Source organism: Molothrus ater, chromosome 4, assembly GCF_012460135.2.
Source record: "Molothrus ater isolate BHLD 08-10-18 breed brown headed cowbird chromosome 4, BPBGC_Mater_1.1, whole genome shotgun sequence".
In the NCBI taxonomy this organism is placed as follows: domain Eukaryota; kingdom Metazoa; phylum Chordata; class Aves; order Passeriformes; family Icteridae; genus Molothrus; species Molothrus ater.
The window spans coordinates 26,233,122-26,257,693 of NC_050481.2; the positions used below are offsets into that span (position 1 = coordinate 26,233,122).

General features: G+C 40.0%; 1 protein-coding gene across 1 annotated transcript; it reads right to left on the reverse strand.

Annotated features, from left to right (window-relative positions):
• Positions 1 to 492: 492 nt before the first annotated feature.
• LOC118686521 (cytochrome P450 2U1) lies at positions 493 to 14,712 on the reverse strand. Its single transcript, XM_036382764.2, has 5 exons — positions 14,218 to 14,712; positions 8,393 to 9,025; positions 4,998 to 5,159; positions 3,869 to 4,036; positions 493 to 3,452 (listed from the first exon to the last, which is right to left on the reverse strand). The coding sequence occupies exons 1-5, from the start codon at positions 14,654 to 14,656 to the stop codon at positions 3,274 to 3,276; spliced, it is 1,581 nt and encodes a 526-aa protein (XP_036238657.1). The 5' UTR covers positions 14,657 to 14,712; the 3' UTR covers positions 493 to 3,273.
• Between the last annotated feature and the right edge of the window lie 9,860 nt (positions 14,713 to 24,572).

Here is a 24,572-nt window from a genome sequence, read left to right on the forward strand (position 1 = left end):
GCTGGCTCCTGCTCAGCCCCTTGCTCTTCCATAGGGAAGGATCTCCCACTTTCCCCTGAGACCCCTTGGGGGCTCTTTGCCTTCTCCCCCAGGCTCCCCCTTGGCACCCCTTTCCCTCTCTGCCCTCTGCTTCCCTCTATGCCAGGAGTCCAAAAAAAAACTACACCTCAACTTCTGCCCAGGTTTTCTTTCCTGCAGAATGCACACCTCCTCTTCATCTGCTTTTTTTATCTTCCTCATCTCCTACCCTTCCCTCTTCTTCTATTCTAGGTAACAGTGTTTTTTAAAAACTTCTTTCTATTATTTGATCATAACATGCCTGGCAATGTTATTTTCCTTCCAATTTCACTTTGTTTCCCCACCTCCTTCACTCCTCATCCAGAGCATTTTTAACATTTTCTCACTCAGAAGCTTTTTCTGCAAGATGTAAGATGCCAAACACCACAAGTTTAGTCAGTAAGTGGAACTCATTGAAATGACTTTGCAAAGCTGTGAAACACTTACTTGGGAATTACTTTATTCAAAATAAAAACACATTGAAGCAAAGTAATTTTAGAAATAAAGATATTTGCAGCATTCAGAAACAGTCACCCACTTATCTGAGCATACATTTTTCAACAAGGCATTTGAGATGCTTCCCTTGCTAAAAAAAGGAGAGGGGGAGGACACATTTACAAAAACAAACCAACTTTGCTACCACTCTTTACAGTCAGCCAAAGATGGCAACACACTTTGAAAACTACAGGTTTTGCTGCTTTTATGCTAGTGTTTAGCTACTTTTATGGTATCCTGTGAAAATTTCAATGCATCTGGAAGGTATGAAAGACAGGTGTTTAAGGTGTTTATTGTCTTTATTTATTCCAACAGCATCCTGTATTCTAGCACACCTTGACGTGGTTGGAACTTCCAATCAGTAGTTTTAGCATGTGGCACATCGCAGCATTTGATCACAGGTATCACCAAAAACCACATTCTCAAAGTAGTATTTGTAGAAGGCTAATTCTCAAAGGTGGCATTTTAAACTAAACTCAGCAGGCAAAACAAGCACAAATATCTACAGTTTCACATACCAGGGGATTACGTGAATTGCATCTTCTTTAGAATCTGTAAAAAAATACTAAAGTGCTTTTCAAATGTGTCCTCATTGATTAAAAGGACAGGTATTTTGTAAAAGTGATCAGTTGCACACCAACATCATTATGTTGTTTAAAGAGGCATTTCAACAGAAAGATAAATATTATCAGCACTTAATTTTCGCTTCTCAATTAAGCATAATTTTAAGATTTCCAGACAAAAATCCCAACCCTACAGAATCTATTTATTCATTGGAAAATACAAAATTAAATTACATAAAGTGCTTAATTCTCCAGTACTCTCAGGTTTTAGAGCAAGTTCACTAGCACTGGTACCAAAATCAACTTTTCATTGTACTAAGTTTTCAAGAACTTCATACCAAAAAACCAAACCCACAAGCCTATATAGTCCAAAGTTAACCTAATTAAATTGAAAAGAATTGAAAGTTCTCACACAAACAGTGGGATATCCAACCAACCAAATACGTCATTCAAAAATTAAGGCACTCTGTTATTCAAAACAAGTAACAGAAAACCTTAATTTAAATGCAAAATAACTATTTTACAGTCTTTGTTAGGCACTACCTGGCTTTTAAAACTTCAAGGTTAAAAGTGACAAAACCAGACATTAATTTAAAGCTGAAAAGTTGTCTCTTCTTTTACAATTTAAGTTTTGTTTCTGCTATGGAATACCCAATTCTAAATTACATTCAAATTCACATTCTAGTCTTTTAAACTTGACATTAGGAGGGCTCCAAGTGCTCTCTAGATCTCCAGTGAGGGGAAAAAAATCTTTAGAAATGTATATAAGAACTTAATTAACGTGATATGAAATTCTGATAGATCAAAAGGAGTGTAAAGAGGTTAAAGAATGATTAAGAACAACTATTTAAAGGTTAGTTGTTACATTGCCCCCCAAAAGATCACTTTCCATGTCTGAAATACAAGGCAAGACTGAGTGTCCTGTTCTGAAACAATCAACATGAGGTTTCCTCAGCAGCAGGTTTGACAGTGGTTAAGAGCATTAAGATTCTGCATGTGACAAAAGTACTGATACACCAATGCTGCATGAACTACAGATTCTTTTACTCTATATGGAAAATGATAAAGAGAGAGCCATTATATCCAAACCCCAAGTTTGCCAGCTTCCTCCTGTTCCATGGTAAATGTATAAGCAGCACCTGTACTGCTGTAGTGATGCCATATTTGAAGACTCCAGTTCCCAAAGCCAGAGGCTGTGGCAGTACTGTCCACACTGCCTGTGGATGAAAAACCTGAGCACCAGCCTCGACTTCAGGACTACATACTGCAGACTGTTGTGTTTTCCCCAGTGAGCAGCTGCTGGTCCCATCCAGCCTGCAGCCACTGCTGCCATGAGGTAAACAATGAATGCCAGAGGCAGCACAGATGTCTTGAATGTGTTTGGCACCAGAGAGAATGGAGTTCTGCTGTTTCTTGTTAGACAATTCCGCTCTCGTTTGTATTCTGAGATAAAACATCTGCATCCAGATGCTGCACACTCATTTCATGTTGAGAATATGGCATATTCAAGGATTCATTTGGCCTCAAATCCTGGCCTTTCCAACTTGGTATCTGCTTTTTTATAGAGAGCCCTGAATCTCAAGGATATTTGGATCCAATCTACTACACCTGTAAGTTAGCTGCAAAAAACAATCCTCCAAGGTTAAAAGTAATGTAATTTTGTAATTTCCAAAAAAAAAAAAAGTAATTATTTAAGCTCAGTTATAATCTTTCTTTTCACAGAAAATGCTAACAATTCATTAATATTTTTAATATTATATGATGTGTTTCACTCCTTTGGTAAATTAAATGTTTATGTGCGGCTTTCACAATTTTTTACAATTACTATTTGCCAGAACAGTAACAAATGTTTTGGACCATTCTCCCATAATTAACATTTGACAAACTGACCATAACAGGCAGAGGTTAAGCCCACCAAGTTTTAATATCAAATGAAAAACTATGCTATCAGTTCATTTGTGGAATGCAACAGCTGACAAAAAAAATCTTTCCAGAAGGCTAAATGGATCATTCCTAGGAAGGCCTAAGCAGGTGGGGTTATTTTCTGGAAAGAAAGTAACAAAATAAGCTGGAAGTAGTAAAAAAAAAAAAAAAATTAAAAAAAAAATTGTCTTTTAAAAGTGCAGTATTTTTTTGCTTGATCTTTTTTGACACTGTATCATTTCTTCAAAGCTATTATGTTGAATGGACATGGAGCTAAAGTTAGACCAAATCTTCCCTCCAGAGATGGTTTTGCAGCATTTTCAGGGTACATAAAGGTAAAACTTTGCATAAGACTTGAAAAAATCAAGAACAGCTCCATTTTTGCCAACTGCTCTCCCATGCACACACGTTTACCTAAAGAACAGTCAGAAAAGAGGTATTACTAGTTTTATACAGTTGACCTATTTGTTAACACACATGTAATTCCCCTGTGCTACTACAGTCCAAATAAGGCTCAAACTACTATTAAGCTATGACCTGTGAAGCTCTGGCCTCCTGTATTTGAGTCTAAGCCTTGCTCAGCCGTTCTAGTTCATATTAACAGTATTTACATCCAAAGCAAAAGTAGTATCAAAGGACAATTCATAATTTCTGTCTGGTGACTGGCTATTTAGGAACCCAAACCATTTTGCAAGCCACCAACTGTAATAATAAATCTACTTCTATAATTGGTCCTACGTGCAACTTCTACATCTCTCACCCCCAAGGCCCTACACTTGAACCACCACCACCCACCCACCCAGCTAATGACTCCATGTGGATTATCTTACCCATTCCAAAAGGAATGAATGACTCTTTCTTCATTAGCTGGCCATTTTCATCCAGAAATCTTGATGGCTGAAATTCATCTGGCTTCTCCCAAATGTTTGGATCTCTGTGTACTGACCACAGGTTGGGCACAATCACACTACCCTTAGGAATAGTATATCCCTGGAGCACTTTAAACAAAAGCAGAGACAGAGATGCGACAAGTTGCTAGAAGGAAACATGGGAAAAATAGCAGTAAAAAGACAACAAGAGGATGTCACAAAAAATTTTATCGATCCCTGGCTGTGGGCTGCAAATGTAGCAAAAGCTGAAGGCAAAGGTGATCTGCTACCCTGCTTGAGTCAGGATCACACAAGCCTGAGTAGCTGGAAAGACACCAAATTACACCAACAGCTTCTGCAGAGAGAAGGAAGAAGCAATTGTCAGAAATGTACTCTGCAGCACCCCAATATTGTGACCCACTTTCCTCCTGCTCCTGTGCTGTCACAGAGCCCCACCACAGTCAAAGGATGGACTTTGAACTGTTGTGACACAAGGGTTTTGAAATTACTAGTCTCATTTCAGCTTGCTGCACCTCACTCCCCTGCAAATCAAAACATTTAGAAAAGCAGATCTATTCAGTAATAGGTTTAAAAGTTGAGTATTGCTCTCTCACACTGACTTTGGCCAGTGCTCAGCTATGTTTATGAAAACACATAGCTGAGTTGGAAGATGATATTTCTTAATGTTTTCTATACCTGTGGAGGTCAGTGGTATAAGCCTTTAGCAAACCAATTATTCTAAACTGATGTTTTCAGACCTCTGTGTCAGAATGCCAAGAACAGCTCTGCTGTTTCAGGTACAAAGCTGCAGTCTCAGCTGCCAGCTATGAACTTAGCACATTAGTCAATACATGCTGACCCCTAGAGAAGAAATCAATCGAGATTAGAAAAACTGCTGGATGTCAGGTCAGACATGCTGCTTACATAGAGAACTATGTCAAGGCCTCCTGCTTCCTATAAAGGGCATTTTACATATTTGTTTTACAGGTCTAATACATAAATGAGGTCTTTGCAAATTATCACTAGATATCCCATCAGATCTTCAGCCCCAAAGGAAATGCTGTAGTAACAAGTCTCTAGAAATGCTTACCAGCAGTTTCTGAGGCCATTCGAGGAATAGAAAGGGGAACAACTGCAGTCATCCTCTGCACTTCCATAATGGTTGCCTCTGTGAAGGGCATTTGAGGCTTGTGAGCAAGAGAGGGAACTTTGTCACGTCCTAGAACTGCTTCGATTTCTGCATGAACTTTCTCTATTCAAAGAGAGCAAGAAAAATAAAGAAGTCAAAAGACATAATATGTGAGAAGACATAATCTCAATTTCATTTGACTGTGCTTGCTTCACTGTTTACTTAGATTTCTCAAAATTACTTCAAGATGTTATTCCTAGCAGAAACAGCTCTGCCAACATTAGCCTTAGGAACAGACTCAGCCAAGGAGAAAATAACCAAGCACAATCTTGACAACAGTCAAGAGTAAAGCTACTGAGCTGACAGACATTGCTAGCACTGCAGTATTGGAAAAGTACAGGAAAAGTCCTGTTGCTACTACAAATGTATTCATAATCTTACTTTAGAAGTTTAATTATACAGTAATTTGAATGATGGGAAGATCAAGCTTCTGCTCTGCAATTAAAAACTTGAACAGTAAGAGAGAACTGTGTGCAGTGTGTGCCTGAGCAAGAAGAGATGGAAAAGTTTTTCATGCAGTTGCTTTAGATACTTTATTCTGGAGCAGGAATTCTGGTGCTGTTACTGCAAGCACTGAAGCCATTTTAACTTGTTAAGGCCATTTCCTACTTTCTATTCACAGAACCTAAACTCAGGTATTTCCCATTTCCCCCAAAGGCAGCAGCAGATGCTCCTTTCCCTTTGCAGCCCTTCTGCAAAGTCAAAAAAATTCATGAGCTTATCAACTTTCTCATTCATGAGGAGCAAAAAAGATCAAATTATTTGCTTGCCCCTTTCATTTCCTTGTATGCTGAAGGCACAGCATACAAATAATTCTCTTCATAGAAGTTTCCAAGATTCAGGATTTGCTTCACCTACGTATATACAGGATGATGTGCCTTTTCTTGCAGGTAACTTGCAATCTGGCTACACCACAAAAGACAATCTTGAAAAAGGACACCTCAAAACTAACCTTTATTCAATAATAATAAAAGTCAGTTTTTATTTTTACCCTTTATATCCTGCATACTTTGTGGTTGTTCCGCTTGCCTTTTCCAACCAGGGTGCTGATACTCTGAATTTTTGCTCTTTTCTCTCCTTAGCAGTGATACAAGATTAAATAAAACCTCAATGCAAAAAGAACTGTCCCAGTTTCCCGAGCAGCACCCCCACTTGCTGCCTGAACTGCGTCTGAGGAGGCGCTGCTGCCACCTACTGGGTTTGCCCCAGAAGAAAAGCTCATGCATGAGGAACATTAAACACCACAAAAAATACAGCAAGAGACGTCATGACGGTGTGACTCTCTTTGTGGGGAAGAAAGCTCTTTCTTTCCCTTCTGTTAGGGACCTGCCATAGCCCTATATTCAGGCATGTATGTTCACAGTAATCTAAACAAATAAATAAAGTTTTCAATATAAAAAAAAAAAGAGAGACTGTCTCATACCAAATGTCACACCAGTGCTTTATCCTGAACTCATTTGTTCATTGTTTCTAAAAATATGAGGAACTATACAGAGAGCAGCCAAAATGCTGCCCACATTTCCAGCTGCAAAATGTAAACTCCAGCAGCCTCTGCAACAGCATGTTATTTGAACTGCTCCACAACTTTTCATGTTTTTAAAAATCTCAATGATCTTCAGAAGTCAAGGACCAAAACAAAGTCAGGGAACAGAACAAACTAAATACTCCTCATGGCTTCACCATATTGTCCATCCACATCATTCTCTATTTCCATGTAAAAAGCAAAACTGTTTTCCAAAGAGAAAAATACTTTTTTTTTTCCTCTGATAGCCCTTAGTTTCCTTTCCATGACTGCAAGCAACTTTTGCTACTTCTAAAGGATACACAGTTCAGGTATTTTCTCTAGGGAGGAAATACATGTAAGAGAAATGTATTACCAGGAATAAAAAAAGGGGCCCATACACAGCTCCAAGGCAATCAAGATATAAGGAATGGGATATTAAAAGTGATACAGTCTGAACTACTGAGCATATTTAGATTACTTGACAAGAGCCACAGCATAAGGGGAAATCAGAGAGGTAACAAAATTGTTAGAGATCAGCAGAAAAGTGAAAATTGACTAGCACATACACATACAGCGCCAGGCAGAAGGAAAAAAGGTTAAAAAAACAAACAGAAAACTCTTCTGGATTCTATTTGTGTAATTTAGAATGCATATAATCATGTGAGTGCATATCAAGTCAAGTAGTGATAACAGACAGCATTAAAACAGAAGAATAAGCCTATGCAATAAAAGTTTGTTTCAGATTTGTCCCCAGTGAACTCTCTCCCTGTTCAGCAGTTTGTTTGACTTTGTGCAATAAACTACGATCTTGACCTATTTGAAGAGATTTTTCCAAACAGATCTAACTCAGGGTAGATGAGACTACTACCGGTCATGACCCACTTAGTTTTGAAAAATTCCAAAACCAGAGATTCTGTTAACTTTCAGGGCAATCTGTGTCACTCCTTTGCCATGTTGACAGGGCAATTTCTTTTCCTGGTATCTGATCAGAATTTTCTTGCAGTAGGTTATTTCCACTGCTTCCCTTCCCTTCCCTCCACAGCACACCCCAGGGGAGACTGCCTCCATCTTCTTAACATCTTTTGATCAGACAGTTGTAGATAGCATAAGGTTCCCCCTCAGTCATCCTTCCCTAACACTGAACAAGACCAATTTGTTCTGCCTCTGTTTTTGTTCCCCCCATCCCTCATCATCAGCGACCCATCCAACTGCCCTGAGCACTGATGGGGAGAGGCCCTCTAACAACACTGGCAGCTGGTGCTGTGCATTTCTGCAAGTCCAGTTTGCTTAAGCTGTCTCTGATTTGATCCTCCTCTACAGCAGGTGCTGTTTTACTTCCCCAGACTCTGCTGCCAGGTCCAAGAACCTCCCTGCTCAGGGAGCCATAAAAGCAAACCTTAGCACTATGGTCTTCACACATCTTTTATCACTACTACAAGCCTGGAATGTCACAACTGCCAAACTTTTTCAAACATGCTAAAGTTCCCTGGAATTGCTTGGGAAAAAAGTTGTCCCAAAAAAAGTTGTCCCCCATAAAGTTGTCCCAAACTAGAAGAAATTCACAGGTTAAAGGGCTATTTAGCACTTAATATATAGCACTAACCCAGAAATCATCATAGAACAGCAGGATAGAAGATGCCTGATTACATACCAGCCTTTCAAATCACATATACAACACAAACTGCTGGCTCTCCAAATGATTCCTTTGCTGTTGCTGCTTGCTTCTGTTTCTGAGCATCCATCTGGAGCTTTACAGTCTGGAATAAATCACCTAGAATAAAAGTAATCTTACCTTGTACTTCAGGGTAGAGAGACATGTAGAGCAGGCACCACAGCAATGTGTTGGAAGTAGTATCAGTGCCGGCGATGAAGAGATCACCGATGATAAAAAACAGGTAATCATCATTAAAACTGCTCTCCTTGTTGCTCTTCTCTTCCTCAGCATGGATGAAGTACATATCAATGAAGTCCCTGGGATTTGCTGCATCCAGTGTATCCCTGTGCTGGGCAATGATTCTCTTCAGAAAAGCAGTAATGTCCAACTCGGTTTGCCGAAGCTCGCGGAAGGGCCCAAAGGGAAGGTAGTAGAGCCAGGGGCAGATGTTGACCAGGATCATGTAGCTGTTCACACTCAGCTCCAGGGCACGGGCCATGTTCTTCAGCATCGTCTTGAACTCATCGTCTTCGTAGTTAAAGCGCTTGCCAAAGGCCATGGAACAGATAACATTGGACACCGCGTTGCGAATGATTGGGAAGGGATTAAATGAATCCTTCCCGTGCTTCAGCATTTCCTCCTTTACAAAGTTCAGCTCCTCGATGATTTTAGGCTCTAAGCTGTGTCTCCCTACTCCAAAATGACGCAGTGTTGACAGAGAGAATTTCCTCTGTTGCTTCCACACAGGGCCATAAGGTGCAAAAATAACACCTGAAAGAAAAAGGGAGAGACTGAAACCAAAATGCCCAACTTTCAATTAGAAATAGTTAGCCATGCCTGCAACCCAAGAGCCAGAAAAGAAGGAAATTATACACAGCAAATCTCTCCCAAGCACCTATCTAGGAGCTAGAGGAAAAACACAAGCTTCTTTATCATAGCTTTTGGAAATCCTGTCCCTCCTTTTTCTCATCACTGAAACAAATATCCAAGTTACATCACTAGTTTCATTAGACTTTGCAAGAAACAAATAGATGGAGAAGAGGGAACAGTTAGTCTGGGTTATATGTTAGATACAGCCTTTTCTCCCCAGTATCCTGAGACATGAACTTCTTCAGCAAGGCATAACAGAAGACATTAAAACACAAACTGATTTGCATTTTTCCCCTTTGTGTTATACAAACTTTTTGCCAGTGTGTCTATTACAAGCAAGCTTTATTTTTAAGTTACAATAAAAATACAGGATACTCACACTGCAAGAAAACTGGGAAGGTGAAAGCAGGTTCAGAGACACTTGGCAAAATCCTGCTTGATATGCATCTCAACAGTTTTGATGCCTGCAGGCACTTGTTCTAGATGATTGTGTCATTAAGAAACACCATTTAATTCCCAATTACTCACTTTCAAACAGAAACATCTCTTATGTTGAATTAAAAGACCACACCAAAGACACCACAGGGTAACAAATACACAACCTGCAATTTCTAATGTACTCCAAGGTTAACCTGAGAAAGTTTAGTCATCAAACATGATCTAGTTCTGGATTTGTTCTAGTAAAACGACACCACTTTTTTAAAATTATTTTTTCTGGAAACAAAAAGTTACTTTGTAAAAGCAACATCAGTTCTTCATCTGTCAACTGCAAACCTTAACCTTGAATTTAAATGGAGAAATGGCCATAAGAAAATAGAAGTAGTACATAAGTACTAAAAGATGCATCAAGTTTCAATACTTAACATTACTTACATTTCTACTACAAGTTAATGTTCCAACTTCTTAATGCTCAAAGAATACAAACACATGACCTAGCTTCAAACGTCCTAAATAAGAACATTAGGAAGAGTCAGGACAAGCTCAGAATCAGCTAAATTTCATCTTCTTTGCATGAAGACATTCCTCAGGCAATCTATTCAAATGCCCACTTCCTGACCCTTCAAAAAACAGAACAAAATCTTTCCAGATTTTCTTTCTCAACTGTTTCCTGTTAGCACTGGTGTCCTCAAGTGGGTTAAGTGAAAAAACAGGAGTATTTGGGGCTTGGATTTGGCCAAGAACCAACCTGGATTGAATTTGGCCAAGAACCAAGAACCCTGGGTCTCCAGGGTTTGTGGCTGGGTTGCAAAAGAAACATGGATTTCTTGGAACAAAACAAAGTTATCACTGTTTCTATCCCACAACAACTATCTCTAAAACAAGCTATGCACCCATAGTCTCTTCCCTTTTTTTTTTGGTTAGGAAAATTAGTTTTTGGATCCAAATACATTAAATAAAACAAAACAGATCTATTGTCTTGAATGTAAAAGACTTGCCTAGGCCCACAGAAAAGCTGACACCAACAACAAATGTCCCCACACGTGGTGAGCCTCTCCAGCAGTCCTGCAGAGCATCGGTGTTTTCTGATGTCCCCAAACCCCAAACTGCTGCAGAATACTAACAACTGATTTGTAAATTGGGAAATAATTACATAGAAGACAGATTAAGGAAGAAGAAGAGCATAAAGACAGAACAGAGGAAAGAGAAGAAAGCAAACTCTCAACTGCATCCCTAGCAAGCTACAATAATGGAATAGTCCTTTGCTGATTTCAAAGAAAATCTGCCTGCCCTAAAAAGCCAAGTTACTCAGGACAGACATCTCTACTCTTTAAAAAACAACAAACAACAAAAAAACAACCTCCCCTGTAAAGAAATTAAAGCAAAACAAAACAAACAACAACAAAAAAACCCCTGAAGGCCATACAATAATAAATTCTGAAGCAACAATAACCAGGACTTCATGCTCACTACAGAGGCCTAATTTCTATGACTTGATAATGAAACCCTTTCAATACAACCAACAAAAACCAGAGTTCATTTTATTCCCCCTTTTTACACAAAAAAAAATTAAAATCCTCACAAGAAGCAAAGGCTTACTTACTCTCCTCAACCCCCACATTTTTTACTGCTAGCTCTAGTGCTGCTACAATACTGGGAACATTGACAAACACAGCACTCACGACATTTAAAAACATCCAACTTCTGTATTGCCAGATGTCCACATGTGGATATGCACAGGACAGGGCTATAAAGGCAGAGAACCACTCTGACTCCATGTACTCTGCAGATTCAGTCTTTGCTACCTCTTGAAGCTACAGAATACAAAAAACTAAAATACTAAAATCAGACCACAGAAATGTCTTGTTTCTCCCCAGTCTACTACTTCTCTTTCTGCAAACATGTGATGATGAATTAAGAATTGACTGCTACCTTCTCCCTTAAGTTCTTATAGCATTTTCTATCCAGCCAAGAAGGCCTCCCTCACTTGCTAATCATGTTGCTGAAATGTAGTATTTGCCATTTCTGATACTTCTACCTGCTGTCCCCCAGGCACAATTATTTTCTTTTCATCTTATATGCAATAGAACCACACAGCTTCCATCCCATACCTGGCAGGGCAGCTCAAGGTAAAGACAAAATTATACCAGCAAATGTAGCTCACAAGAAAATATCTCTGTAAGTTCTCACCACAATAGCTCACTTACAGAATGAAGGAACCCAAAGAACCCAAGGACATGCAGGAACCCAAAATGGACACTAAACCTCCCAGAGCTGTAGAACCCATATTGTGAGTGGTAGAGCTGAAGTTACCCATCATCCTGCCCTTACTGTTTCCTTTCCTAGTACATACTAACACAACTGCTGCTGTCCTGACCTGCAGAAACATCTCACCCACAAACCCCTGAAATTATCACCCAAACCAATCTTAAGAGGCCTCCAGTTGGAGTGCTGTAACCCGTCTGCCTCCCCCACAAACCACAGACAGAAAAAGCAACACTTGTTAGCACAAATGCAGCGTGGCAGAGGCTCAGTCATCTCCTCATGCCACCACCAAATCAAAGCCAGCACAGGGACAGCACCTGCAGCTTCCACTGGCATTTGGAGAACCAGCTTGTGGGGGGCAGTGGCCCCACTGCCCACATTCACCCTTTGTGCACTCAGAACACACCAGCCCTGTGGTTCACTCTACAATATTCCTGCAACTGGGGCAATCCAGCATGCTGCTAACATGAGCACCTTAGAACAGCTGGGGATGTTTTATGGACCCCTGGGCAGCCCTGATGCTGCAGTCCTCATGCCTATGGTGACCTTACAGATGAAACCAAACCCAGAGCAACACAATGCCCCTGCCACAGCGCAACACAGACAGGCCCCATGCCTGGGCTTGCTTGCAGCATGCTCTTCCTGTGGACAGCAGGTTCCTGGTACGTCCAGCTCTCCTGGAGCACCCACTGGTGGAAGCTGCCAACCGCCCTGGCTACTCTTCATATTCAAAAAAGTCTGATAAAAAACAAGATACGTATGAAATTCACAGCATTCAAGGAAAAAAAAATCTACCATGAGCCTCAACATGAGGTTTTACAGCACTGCTAAAATTATCTAACTTCTCTTCCCTTTTCCTCCTCCAGTTCTTGCTGAAGTACTGCACCTAAAAATACTCATGCGTGATAACAACGTGCCCGTAAGATCTATCTTGGAACAATATCATTAAACCAACACAATTAATCTTTTTTTTTTATTCTTTTAACTGATTTCAGCAATGGTACCTCATAGCATTTTAGTAAACATGATCTAGTTCCCTCACTTTCTTCTCTCTTTACTAGGGCAATTCTGGTATGGGGGGGGGGGAAATAAATATTCATGCATTTAAAAACCAGATTTTCCTAGCCTTGGAAAAAACAAAAAAAAGGTAAGTTTCATCACAAGCTAGCACACTAACAAGCCTTCTGGGGTCCACCTCCTAAACTGAAAAAGGGTAAGTATATTTCCATAAACACAGAGATCAGTAATGACTGAAAAACTAAACATGAAGAAATTCTACCTGCAGTGTTGCTAGCATGTTTTTAAACCCTCCATGCCTTTTTTCTGCGAAAGCTAGTAACTCTCCTTTGGACTCCTTAAAAAAAAAAAAAAAGACAACCAAACCCAAACATGCTCAGTAAGTTTTGACAAGCAAAATAACACATTTGCAAATATCTCAGCAACAGTAGCTTGCACACAGACAGCGTGGACTGCGCAGCCATGGGACTCCACAGAAGCCTGATCTCTGCCACTGCTACCTTGATAAGAGCTGGGGGAGTGCCCAATTTCATGCCACTGTCCAAATACTCAAAATTTCTTCCCCTCACACAGCCAAAATCAGAAAGCCCCCAGGTGACAGAGCAGCTGTGCCTTAAATCCCTGCACAAATGGCAGCCACAGAAACAATGAGGTTGGAAAAGACCACCGAGATTGACTCCAATGCATGACCGAACACCACTTTGTCAACGGGACCATGGCACTGAGTGCCACAATCCAGCCTTTCCATAAACACCTCCAGGGACGGTGATTCCACCATCCCCCTGTGCAGTCCATCCCACTGTCAAACCACCCTTTCTGTGAACAAATTCCTCCTAATGCACAACTTACACTTCTCCTGGTGCAACTTGAGGCCCTTTCCTGTTGTCCTATCCCTTAGTACCCAGGAGACCAACCCCGCCCTGGCTACAAGCCCTTTGCAGGCAGTTGGAGAGAGAGATAAGGCCTCCCCTTGAGCCTCCCCTTCTCCAGCCTAAACCAGCCCAGCAGCTCCTCAGTCTCTTTACTGCACACGAAGCTAAAGGCACCGGGCACTTCAGTCACCCAGAGATGCTCCGTGGTGCACGGCATCGCACTGCCAACTTCGCGGGGATGCTGCACCTCAAGGCAGGGCGAGTTTCTCTCTGTCAGCAGCAGGGCGAGGGACACAGGCGAAGAGCAAAAAGCAAGTAAACAGTTCAGTCCACAATTCGTGGGAGTTAGATATAAATTTCGGCAGAGCAGCCCCGATCCCGAGCAGCCCCCGCTCCGCATCGCTTCCAAGCATCACTCCGGGCACCTCCGGGCGTGCGACAGCTGCCCGGGCGGGTCTCGGGGGGCCCCGGGCGGGTCTCGGGGTGCCCCCGGGCGCTTACCCTTGTTGTGGGTGATCATGAGGACGATGGGCACGGAGGGCCGGTCGCTGAACACCTCCGCCTTCTGCACCAGCGCCTCCCGCACCGCCCCGAAAGTGTTGAGGATGATGAATAGGCGGTTGCCCACGAAGAGCCGGAAGATGCTGCCGTACATCTTGGTGAGGCCGGTGAGGAAGACGTGGGGCGAGAAGGCGGGGGAGAGCCGGTCTCCCTTCACATCCACCGCCCATCTGCGCAGCAGCGGAGGCGGCAGAAGGGCGAAGGCGAAGTTGCCCACGAGCGGCCAGGGCGCGGGGCCCGGCGGCAGCCCCGACAGCACCCGCGGCCGCCGCCGCAGCAGCCAGTAGCAGCCGAGCCAGCACAGGGCCACCAGCAGCAGCTCGGTGGCCGTGGGCGGCCGCAGCAGCCACGTCCGAGCTTCTGTGCTCGTCCCCACCATCTCCGCGGGCAGCTGCACCGCCGGCCTCGGCTCGCCGCCGGCGCGTAGCGGTTTAAGATGGCGGGGGCGGGCGGGAGGCGAGGCCGGCGGCGCCCTGACCCCGGCCCGCAGGGCCGCTGGGCGGGGAGCGGGGCCCGGCCCCGACACCGCCCCGCGCACGGCAAGGCGCGACAGAGCCCCGGTTTATAAAGGATTGAACATAACCCGCTGTCCTGCTCGTGGAAAAAAAACAACAATAACAACAAAAGTGAGCGCTCCTCCCCACCCCCCCTCGCAGCACTTGCTTTCAAATGCTCCTTACGCAAATGTCTATTTTTTTAGCTGTTTAGAAGGGAAGGAAATGCAGATGATCCTTTTTCCCGTTCCCAAACACAAAAATCCGGCAGTTCCAGGGAATACACCGAAACTTTCTGTTTCCAGAGCCAAGGACGAACCTAGAACCGTGTCCCAGCTTTAGGTGCCCTGCTTGGCAAATGCAGAACAGCACAGTGAGGCTTCGAAGAGAGGCACTTAAAAATTAGAGGAAAAAGACATGTAGCTCTCCTCCTTTCCCTCAAATAAAGTAGTAATAAAAAACTCAAACACAGACACAAAAACCCAAAACACACTCAAACACCCCAATCCCCCAAGCCTACCCAGAAGTGGTTTTGAGGGTAAATTCCCCCTCCCTCTAGTAAACACCTTAGTGCACTCTTCCCAGCTGATCAGCAATATAAAATGTAACCCCTAGAGAGGTAATTAGACATCATAAACTGCCACTTCTGATCTTCCCAATAATTTACTGCAGCATCAGTGGGTTTAGTAAGTGCTCTTGATATACCCTCACTAACAGAGAAAAGTATTCATGTTTTTCCCACAGTGCTCCTTCTATAAAGTGATCCCCAAAAAACAAAACAATGGACAGAATAAAGGGAGCTTTCCCAATAAAAAGGGTTTTGCTAAACAAACTATTTTTTAAACAGTTGAACATTCAGTAAAGATAGTGAAAAGTTGCTCATAAAATAGTGGCTGAACTGCATTAAAAAGGTTTTATTGCAATTATACAGAAGTTACAGCAATTTCAGAAATACATAAAGCTTTAAATAGTCAAGGTCAGTTTTCCTCTGAGCAATTAAGGCAACTGTCTCTTTAATCTAAACAGCAAGTGGACATTTTACCAGCCATGGATTGAACAAAAGTTAAAAACTAAGAACAGATTTAGACTGGCAGAATAGAATTCAGCTTTTATTTTGTCCATATTTGGCAGAAATTCAGCGGCTAATTACAATGTATACAAATAAAATGCATCTATTAGAAAAAATATATAAAAACAGATGAAAATTTAGCTGAACTAAAGATATTTTATATCTGAGTCTCCAGAAAAGTTTAAATTCTGTAGTGTGAAAATAAGAAGCTAAGGTATTCAGCACAGCTGAAACATATTACTGTTTTTGTCTGTTTTCTTTGTACAAGAATAATCTAGCCCCACTTCTTCTCAGTCTAGTCAAGAAGCTGAACTAGATTTTAAAAATGCCTTCCTTCCCTATGTATGCAGCTGAAAGTTTGGTTTCAATGGCATATAGCCAATTCTAAGATGTCCAAAGATTAAATTGCACATTCATTTTGATAGAAAATGTGATTAATTTAAAAATGTTAAGTGATAAAATATAACCTTTCCTCTAACATACCAGTAGATAAGTGGATATTTTAATCAAGTTAATCTTTATCAAGTTAAAATAATAGCTGTTGCAACATTAAAATCAGTTTCTGCAATTTAAATTAGAACCAAATAGCCTCTTTTTAAAGCATGAAATTAACAGCAAAACATATCCAAGTACTTTAATAATATTCTGCATACTCCAATAACTACATATACAAGCTTTAGAACTACAGTTCTTTCCATGGAAATCCTTCCTGTTCAGTCCTAGCATCAGTGTAATAAAAAACACACCCCCTTTAATTCTGCACTTAAGGAAACACCATTCTTCAAATTCTTTTACCCCTAACTGAGTAATCAAAGCATTGGGTGACTCCACTTTTAACAGGTCAAAAAATAGCTCCACATAACAAGCAAACAAACATCCCCACCAGAGTAAAGACTATAATGAAAAAAGCATTAAAAATAGAATAGTTTAAAGGAACTAATTTTTCCTTAGAGATAACCAAGTTACAAAGTTAAGGCCCAACCAGAAGCATTGGAAGTTTAATTAACAGAGTAAACTCTCAAAAGCAACATAATCTTTGCTCAAACTTAATCTTTGAATCCTATCAATGCTTAGGACTGTTGACCAGCTGTTCTCTGCAGCTGCTGATTTAGCACCCATTCTCTTCAAGTATGGGCTGTGGTTTTATATGCTTTATTTGAGCTTGCATGCAACTTTTGGATTTTTACTTCCACAGGCACTTTATTCATAAAAAAACACTCTCCTTGTCAAAAGCACATTGAAAGTATTTGAAAGTTCTGAGTACACTGAAACATGTTTCTGTAAAACAGCAGCTAAAGCTAAAAAACCCCCACTTTTGGTGAAGTGCATGTCACATGCTCATAAAGGTTTTGTTTTTGCAGGGCATTGAAATATGCAGCCATTTGCCTCTTAATATTCTGTAAGTATTGCACTTTTTTCGTAAATTAAAAGAATACAATCCATTTTCTCTGAAGCATCTTGTAATTAAGACAGGAAAATTATATTTCAATGTGGCTTAGGACTGTTATGGATGACTTTGTTCAATCTTTGGCTTTTCCAAGGGTCCTACTATAAAAGCAGGCACGGAGACAAGTAGGAAGACAATCCAGACTATTGTTACCAGACTACCCACCTTCACACAACAAAAACCCCACCCAGCCCTGGTTTTATCCTACATGGTGGGCTTGCTTCTGCTTTAAATTAAGTTACTGTAAACATGGACTATTCTTTGCACTAATATAGAAGTTCCATCAAATAGATCTTAGAGAAGTCCATTTACTTCTGGAAGTACTAGATGGAAGTGATAAAAGAGAATTTATTCTAGTATATGAAGCACAGCAGGGTGGGGTACAACCCTTTCAGAGCAGAGGGGTGTGCTGCAGTGCCACCAGTGCACCTGGGCACAGCACCCGCTCTGCACGTTCATGTGTCCAGAAGAATTAAGGGCATCGTGCTCATCTAGGAGCTGACTCCAGCAGGACTGCCACGCCTGTCACAGGCAGATACTTCGTAACTGTTAAGCTCACAAGTAAGGGCCTTGAACAAGAACTAAAGGCTCTGTATTCTCTGTGGATAGAAAGTGTAGCTACTGCTGCCCAAAAATGCCTCTTGGAAAGATCTGGAAGTGTACTGTCCATTATATACAATAAAATCACAACTAAAGGCAGGGGGGCAAGGCAACAATAACTTCTGCAACAGAAGGCACAAGATAGTTTTTAATCTTAAGAAAAAGTTGCTTGTGAAGCTTTCAAACAAAGCTAGAAAATTACTCTGTTGTTTCACTACCTAAACAATCTAGTTTAAGTTTCTTTCACATGTTTTTATAATGTCCTACTGTGAACTGCCTTGGCAATTATATTGTTTCACTTCTGTTCTTTAGACAGCTACATGGTCATATCCATCACAAGTTGTTTGGGGTTTTTTAAAGTTTTAGCAAAATATACATCTACACTATATAATCAGGGACCTCCTAATAAAGCTTTGTCCATTTCACATCCTCTCCCTCTGTCCCCAAGGATTCAACAGTGATGATGAAGACAGAGAATTATTTTATTTAAACTACCAGCCTGTCCCCCTTAATCCTACCTAGTGAAATTCTTATATTTTAGACAGTTTCAGAAGATTAGCTATCCTAAATGTATGAAAATTTAGAATTTGACATGTAATTTACAACAATATACACTCCTAATGTTTTCCTGCATTAAAATACTATTTTTGCCATTTTTATATAAAACAGAAATAGAAAAGTGTGGTATTTATATAAAAAGCATTTGGAACAGGCTTAAAATGTAGAGAAATTTTATTTTATTGAAAGGTGTCACACCAGCTTTCCTTAGTGTTCAGGTTTAATAAGAGAATAACAGCTCTTTATAATATTTGAGATTATTAGCACCATAAATAGATATAAGGTTTTTGATGTTTAAATATGTGGGTGGTTATGTAAATAGTCCACCTGTATTCATTAGTACACAGGCTGACAATAAAAAATTTCAACTTGTATGTGCCAAGTAAATAAGTAAAACACATAGGACAATTTCTTCAACATGTTTTACCAAATTCACAGTTGGTAAAGTGACAGACAGTGAAGTGACCATGACAGACAGCACCTCTGGAGGGAAAAGCTACAAGATGCTCCCATTATTGCTTTTTTTTTGAAGTACAGCTAGTGCAATAGTTGGTTTTGGTTTGGGTTGTTTTAACACAGTGAACTGATTGCAGCACAAATCACAACTCTAGTTCTAGTACCTCTTGCACATATACAGAAAACCATAACACTCAGTTACCTGACAAAGTATCAGTTATAAAGTGTCATCCTGAAAGTTTTACAACATAAAAGCCAACTCTTGCTAATTGTGAAGAATTTCTATGAAAACGACACCCAATTTGCAAAGATCAGTAGAAACTAGAGCACCAAAGGTTTCTCAGTTTGTTATTGCAGTAGTCTGCTGCGTGGTGTTTGCAGAACTGGACCCTGAGGCTACAGAAGAATGCCACCTTATCAGCTTCTTATCATGCACACATTACAGCAGTCTCATACTACCTTGGAGGGCTCCTCAGCAGCCAATGGCTTTTCTTGCCTAGTTTTTCCAAGGTTGGATATACAGCTCCAATTGACATAAAGAGCTATGGATACCTAGGATCTAACCTAGGAGAAGTTGTGCAAGAAAAGCTGTCAGCTGACAAGGATGAAACCATGTTGCAGCCAAAGTTATGTCCTGTGCTGTTTTTAGGGAAGTCTTGAGAGTTTTCAAAGTCACAAAGCATGAGAACCACAACCATCAAACCATTATTTCTGCTTTTACTTTCAGGTTCCTCGGTACAACCCTGACCTCAAAAACTAGCAGAACCTTTTTCACATGTCACATATGCTCTCCTGAATCATGAAAATAAATGCAAACAAATGTGCTAAACATTTAAGAAGCAAGAATTGATTCCTGAGGGAAAATAAGTATGTCCTAGCATGTTAGGTTTCAAAACTTGAAATTATTATCAAGTATAAATTGGGCAAAGATGTGTCTGACAAGAATGCCTTTGGCTTTAAGATTAATTATGAAGCCTTCTCAAATGTAAATTCTACTCTTCTGTATTGAGCCATTTAGAAAATACAATTAGTAGAAGCAGATGTAGTTAGGAGTCTAAAGCAGCACAGGCTTCAGCATAAGCAGCATTTTGAGTGGCAACAAACTGAAACAAGTGGAATGCAAACCCAGTTTTTACAGAAGTAACTAAGCACTGCTAAGTTACTCCAAATGTAAAGAGGGGTTGGAGTTCAGTAATATTGTTTAAGATTCATGCACAAACACTTCAATGGCAGAGGTAAAAGTAAGCAGGGAGATAAATTTCCTCTTGGCATTCTCAGCACACCTGCCACCTTTAATAAAAAAAAAAAGTAGAAAGCAAACAGTCCCACTCATCTTAAATGCAACTCACACACCTGAAGTAACACTCAATTGTATGCTCCATTGAATTGGAATGCAGCTCCCTGATAAGTGGTTTTACAGGGATCTGCCTTTTTGCCCCATTTATAGTTTTGATTTGTAAGTGACAGCACTTTTAAACTATTGCCACCTTTAGTACTGCACTGTCAGTCCAAGAGAAGCTCAAAAGGACAGGTGGAGATGGCTCCCAGACATCTGTACTGTACAAGTACAGCCTGGTTTGCCTTCCTAGGAAGCTGCTGTATTGAATCCAGTATTGCTTATGCCAGAGAAACCCCTTCCACACCCATGTGCCTGCATGGTGCCTGACCCCAACTGCTTGAGATGCTTTTATTTCAGACTCATTTCTGACCACTTTTTCTCTTAATTAAAAAAAAAAAACCAAAAAACAAACAACCCAAAAGTCATCTTCAAACATAGTTCAGAGATACTTTGTGAAAATTGAACTCGTTTGGCACAAAGGAGATTCTTCTGTAGTAATTCTTTGCAGTGTCACAAATGCTAACCTCCTAAAGATCATATTATGCTGAGAGAAAAGGCAAGAGCTAACATTATTATTTTTTAGGCACAGCTTGAAAGAAGAATATTTCTCCTAGAAGAAATCCATGCACAGACACCCTAAAACACCTTAGGTACTGTATCCAAGGGATCTGCAATTTTTTCATTGACATTTACCAGAACTAAAACCAGTTACATTTCACCATACAGACAGCAAGTAAAAGACAAAAACACTCATTCCTCATCCAGCAAAAGGACTGGGTCAACCACTACAGAATCATTTTAAAAAGTGCAAACGCTAACTATAATAGTATAATTCAGCATCTTTTTCAACTGTAGTACAGATAAGACTGCATGTAACATGCAGCCAATATAATTTTAATTCAAAAAGTAACACACTGCTCCTCCCAATAAGAAGCTGTCTGCCCTCTCCTCCTTCCTAGTTTGCATCTTAAAGGTTAGTACACAGCCAAGTGCCACAGAAAAAAAACAGCTAGCTATTTGCTCAATTCCAAGTCCTTTGCAATTAAAAAATTTTCACTGAAAACAACTCAAACCTTTGTGGGTTTTTAATCACCGACTTACAGTAGAAAGAAGGAATCCTCAACACCAGTATTTCATATACACATTAGAGACTGCACAGCATTGTTACTTCATCTTTAAAAATCATTCAGGCATTGATTGTTTAGTTAGGAAAGATGAGTTCAAAACTGGAAAGTTTCCTTGAAATACATTAACTACCTGTATCTAGCCTGACATCCTCATGTGCTGCTTTCTAGATTAATAAGATTTAATCTTATGGTTAAATCCATGGAAACTGAAGCCCACTAGAAAAAAGCTTCAGTATGTTTTAAGCATTGCAGCACTTTGTTCTTGTTTTAGAAACTATTAGTGACAGCTTGTAGGAACAACTTATAAAAGACTGCTAATAATATTTAAGTACTTTAATCTCCAAGCATTTATCACTGGGTTGGGTTTTGTTTTTATAAGTTACGGATGAGAGCCAGCAGAGACACATAGTTGTACCACAGAATGATGTGCTTAATATTGCTGCTTCCTTATAGGGTTTTTTCCCAGAACTATTACACAATTTAAATCTACACTTCTTACAAGTTAGGTGTAGTTTAAGCTCAATTTCATGCAAAAAGCAATATCTGATCACCATCTACTTCAGTGTTTTCATCTTCTTTGCTTTTCCTTATAAATACTACAACAAATGCCTTTGTTTCACAGCACTTCTCTCTGGATTCTAAGAAGCATCATAGAGTGGCACATGAAGGCTTACTTGTAAGCAGAGTTACTTGAATGGCATGCTAGGATATTTTTCTCATGTGTACTTAAGCAGCAATACCCATTTGAATGATGCCTAATAGGAGTATTTACTTTTAAGATCCCTATTCTCAGTAACTGAATTTAAGACATTGAACGCTTCTGTATTGAAGTGTTCTATTCCAGGCATTGTAAAATCAATCTCATAGCATCACTCTAATTTTGTGTGCCTATGTAAAGAGTTCTAGCTAAGTCCAAAACATGTATATTGTGAAAATATCAAGATGACAATGGAGTTTTACAACTATTACATCTGCCAGTAAGGCAAAATGGTTCCAGTCCATATGGCAGCTTGGACCCATTTTCAAAACAAGCCCATGAATCTTTAAGATTCAAGGTTTATGCATTTAAAAAAAAAAAAAAAAAAACCAAAAAAAAACCCAACAAAACCAAAACCACAAAAAACCAAAACCCCACTAACAAAGAAAGAAAATCCTGCAAGCAAACATAAAGAGTAACATAGAGCCCACGGGAAGTTCATTTAAAGTTAATGAGAAAGACTTCACCTTGCACTGAAGCTAATGGATATGTCTCTAGAGCATCCCATCTAATGAAATGAGAAAAAGAATTTGGGTTAGTACTAAACAATTTAGGATAAACTGTCTAGCCAGATACTACTGATAAGAGAAAGCCAGAGATTGAACAGATTCTGATTTAAGACCCTAGTAAGGAGATTTGCAATAATCCAATTAAGAGAATGGTCTCTCATCTCTTTTAAGACTTCCCAGTTCTGTCTCTGTTGCTGAGCTTTATTTCTCTATTACACGAAGGTAGTGCATTTTAACAAACACTTTCTTTCGTTTCCTTCTCTCCCAACTAGCTTTTTTTAAGGAGGGCAGCAAATCCCGTACTAGGGTTCATAGCAATGTTTAGCACAGCTATTTTTGCTACTGCGCCACCTGTGGCGATCTTTCCAAGAAAACAGTGAATGATAACTAACAGTTAGTACCATTTATGTCCACACGGGAGTGCTAAGCACGTTCCGAAAGAGGTTCCATTTACAGTGTTTTCAAGTAGATGTTAAATTTCTGGCATTAGGAGTAAGCATCTGTAGCATGACCACTTCGCAGCACATTTCTTTAAATGCTCAAATTAACACTTAAAATCCAGATTTAAATTTATGTTAGGCATTTTAAGAAAGCCCATCAGCATTTAAGCCATACTGATAGGTGGTGCACAAATGTAGTGGGGTTTTTTTATTAAGTGTCTGTACATGTTCTTCAACGTGTAAATGCTCTCCAGTTGAGAGGAGCATGTTATAGTCACAGGAAAGGGGCAGCTCATGTGACATCTGAGAAATATTACTGTAACTAGGAAAAAATAATTAGTGACACACTGCAAAGTATTGGGCATATACAGACCAGATATACTGACCACTGGATGGTAGGCCTAAGGGAAGTCCAAGTTTCTCCTTTTTACCTACTGCAATCTCTTGCTTCTTATGATGAAACTATACTTTAAGCTTCATGGTATTTGTACACAATGATCACCAAGATGTTACAGTTATTAATTTTTACATAGCAGTTGTGGCTTATATTGGATAAATTACTACAACAGTGAGAACTAGAATATATCATTACTTACCCCATTTTATCACCTTACATATAGGTCTAAAGAGTCATTAAATACAGCTATACCATCCAAGTTGGTAAAAGCACTTAAAAGCTATTGAGAGGATAGAAAACTGGGGCTTTCTGTTAATTAAACACACACATACCCCTTTGAGAGCTTTCTTGCAATGGGTAAATACTAAGTACTTAAGGGATGACTGAGCCAGAATAGGAATCAAGTATTTTGAGCTAGAGCTGCTACTTAAACTTTCCTGTTGTATTACAATAGAAGTCTCTATCAAATTCAGCAGCCCAATGAAAGCAGAGTCTTTACTTGGTTCTATTTCATCACTTTCACATTTTTTTCCTTCAGAAATAGGAATTAGTGTAGAAAACCCCAAACACCTCATCCTGCATGAAGAAAGCCTGCTTTGCAGATCTATTACAGAAATCCCACTGTCAAAGTGTTTATTTTTCAGCCACCAGATGAAAACCACTGCTTAAGTTCCTTAGATAATGCTTTTCATCATGCCACTTTCAAGGCACAGTGACTACTAATGAAATCCATTCATAACTCCTAAAAGATAGTATTACTACAAGTGGATTAACATGACCATATTTAACTTATCGCAAAGCTTAGATTTTAGCTTTAAAAATGATGATCTATGAAGTAGTACTGATATAACAAGTATCTCAGGAGATCTACTGACTGGTGTTGAACAGATTCATTTATATCACAGAGAAAAAGGATTTTCGAAAGTTTTTTGATACTGGCTTTGTAGCTGTTCAAGGTCTGCTAGAAGCAAGCAAATGAAAGCACAGATATGCCCACATACACAGAACTTCAGGGGCACATTATCAGAGTCTGCTAAACTCATTTTAAATAATACAACCAAACCGCAGCAGAATTTCTTTCTTAACTAAGTTTTTCCAAAAA

Bases quoted from the DNA above. Each gene is read 5' to 3' on its own strand.
- LOC118686521 (XM_036382764.2), bottom strand. From the start codon at position 14,656: ATGGTGGGGACGAGCACAGAAGCTCGGACGTGGCTGCTGCGGCCGCCC. The intron at 4,037-4,997 runs GTAAGCATTTCT...TTTTGTTTAAAG, and splicing joins AATGGCCTCAGAAACTGCTG to TGCTCCAGGGATATACTATT. The intron at 3,453-3,868 runs GTAAGATAATCC...ACTGTTCTTTAG, and splicing joins ATTCATTCCTTTTGGAATGG to GTAAACGTGTGTGCATGGGA.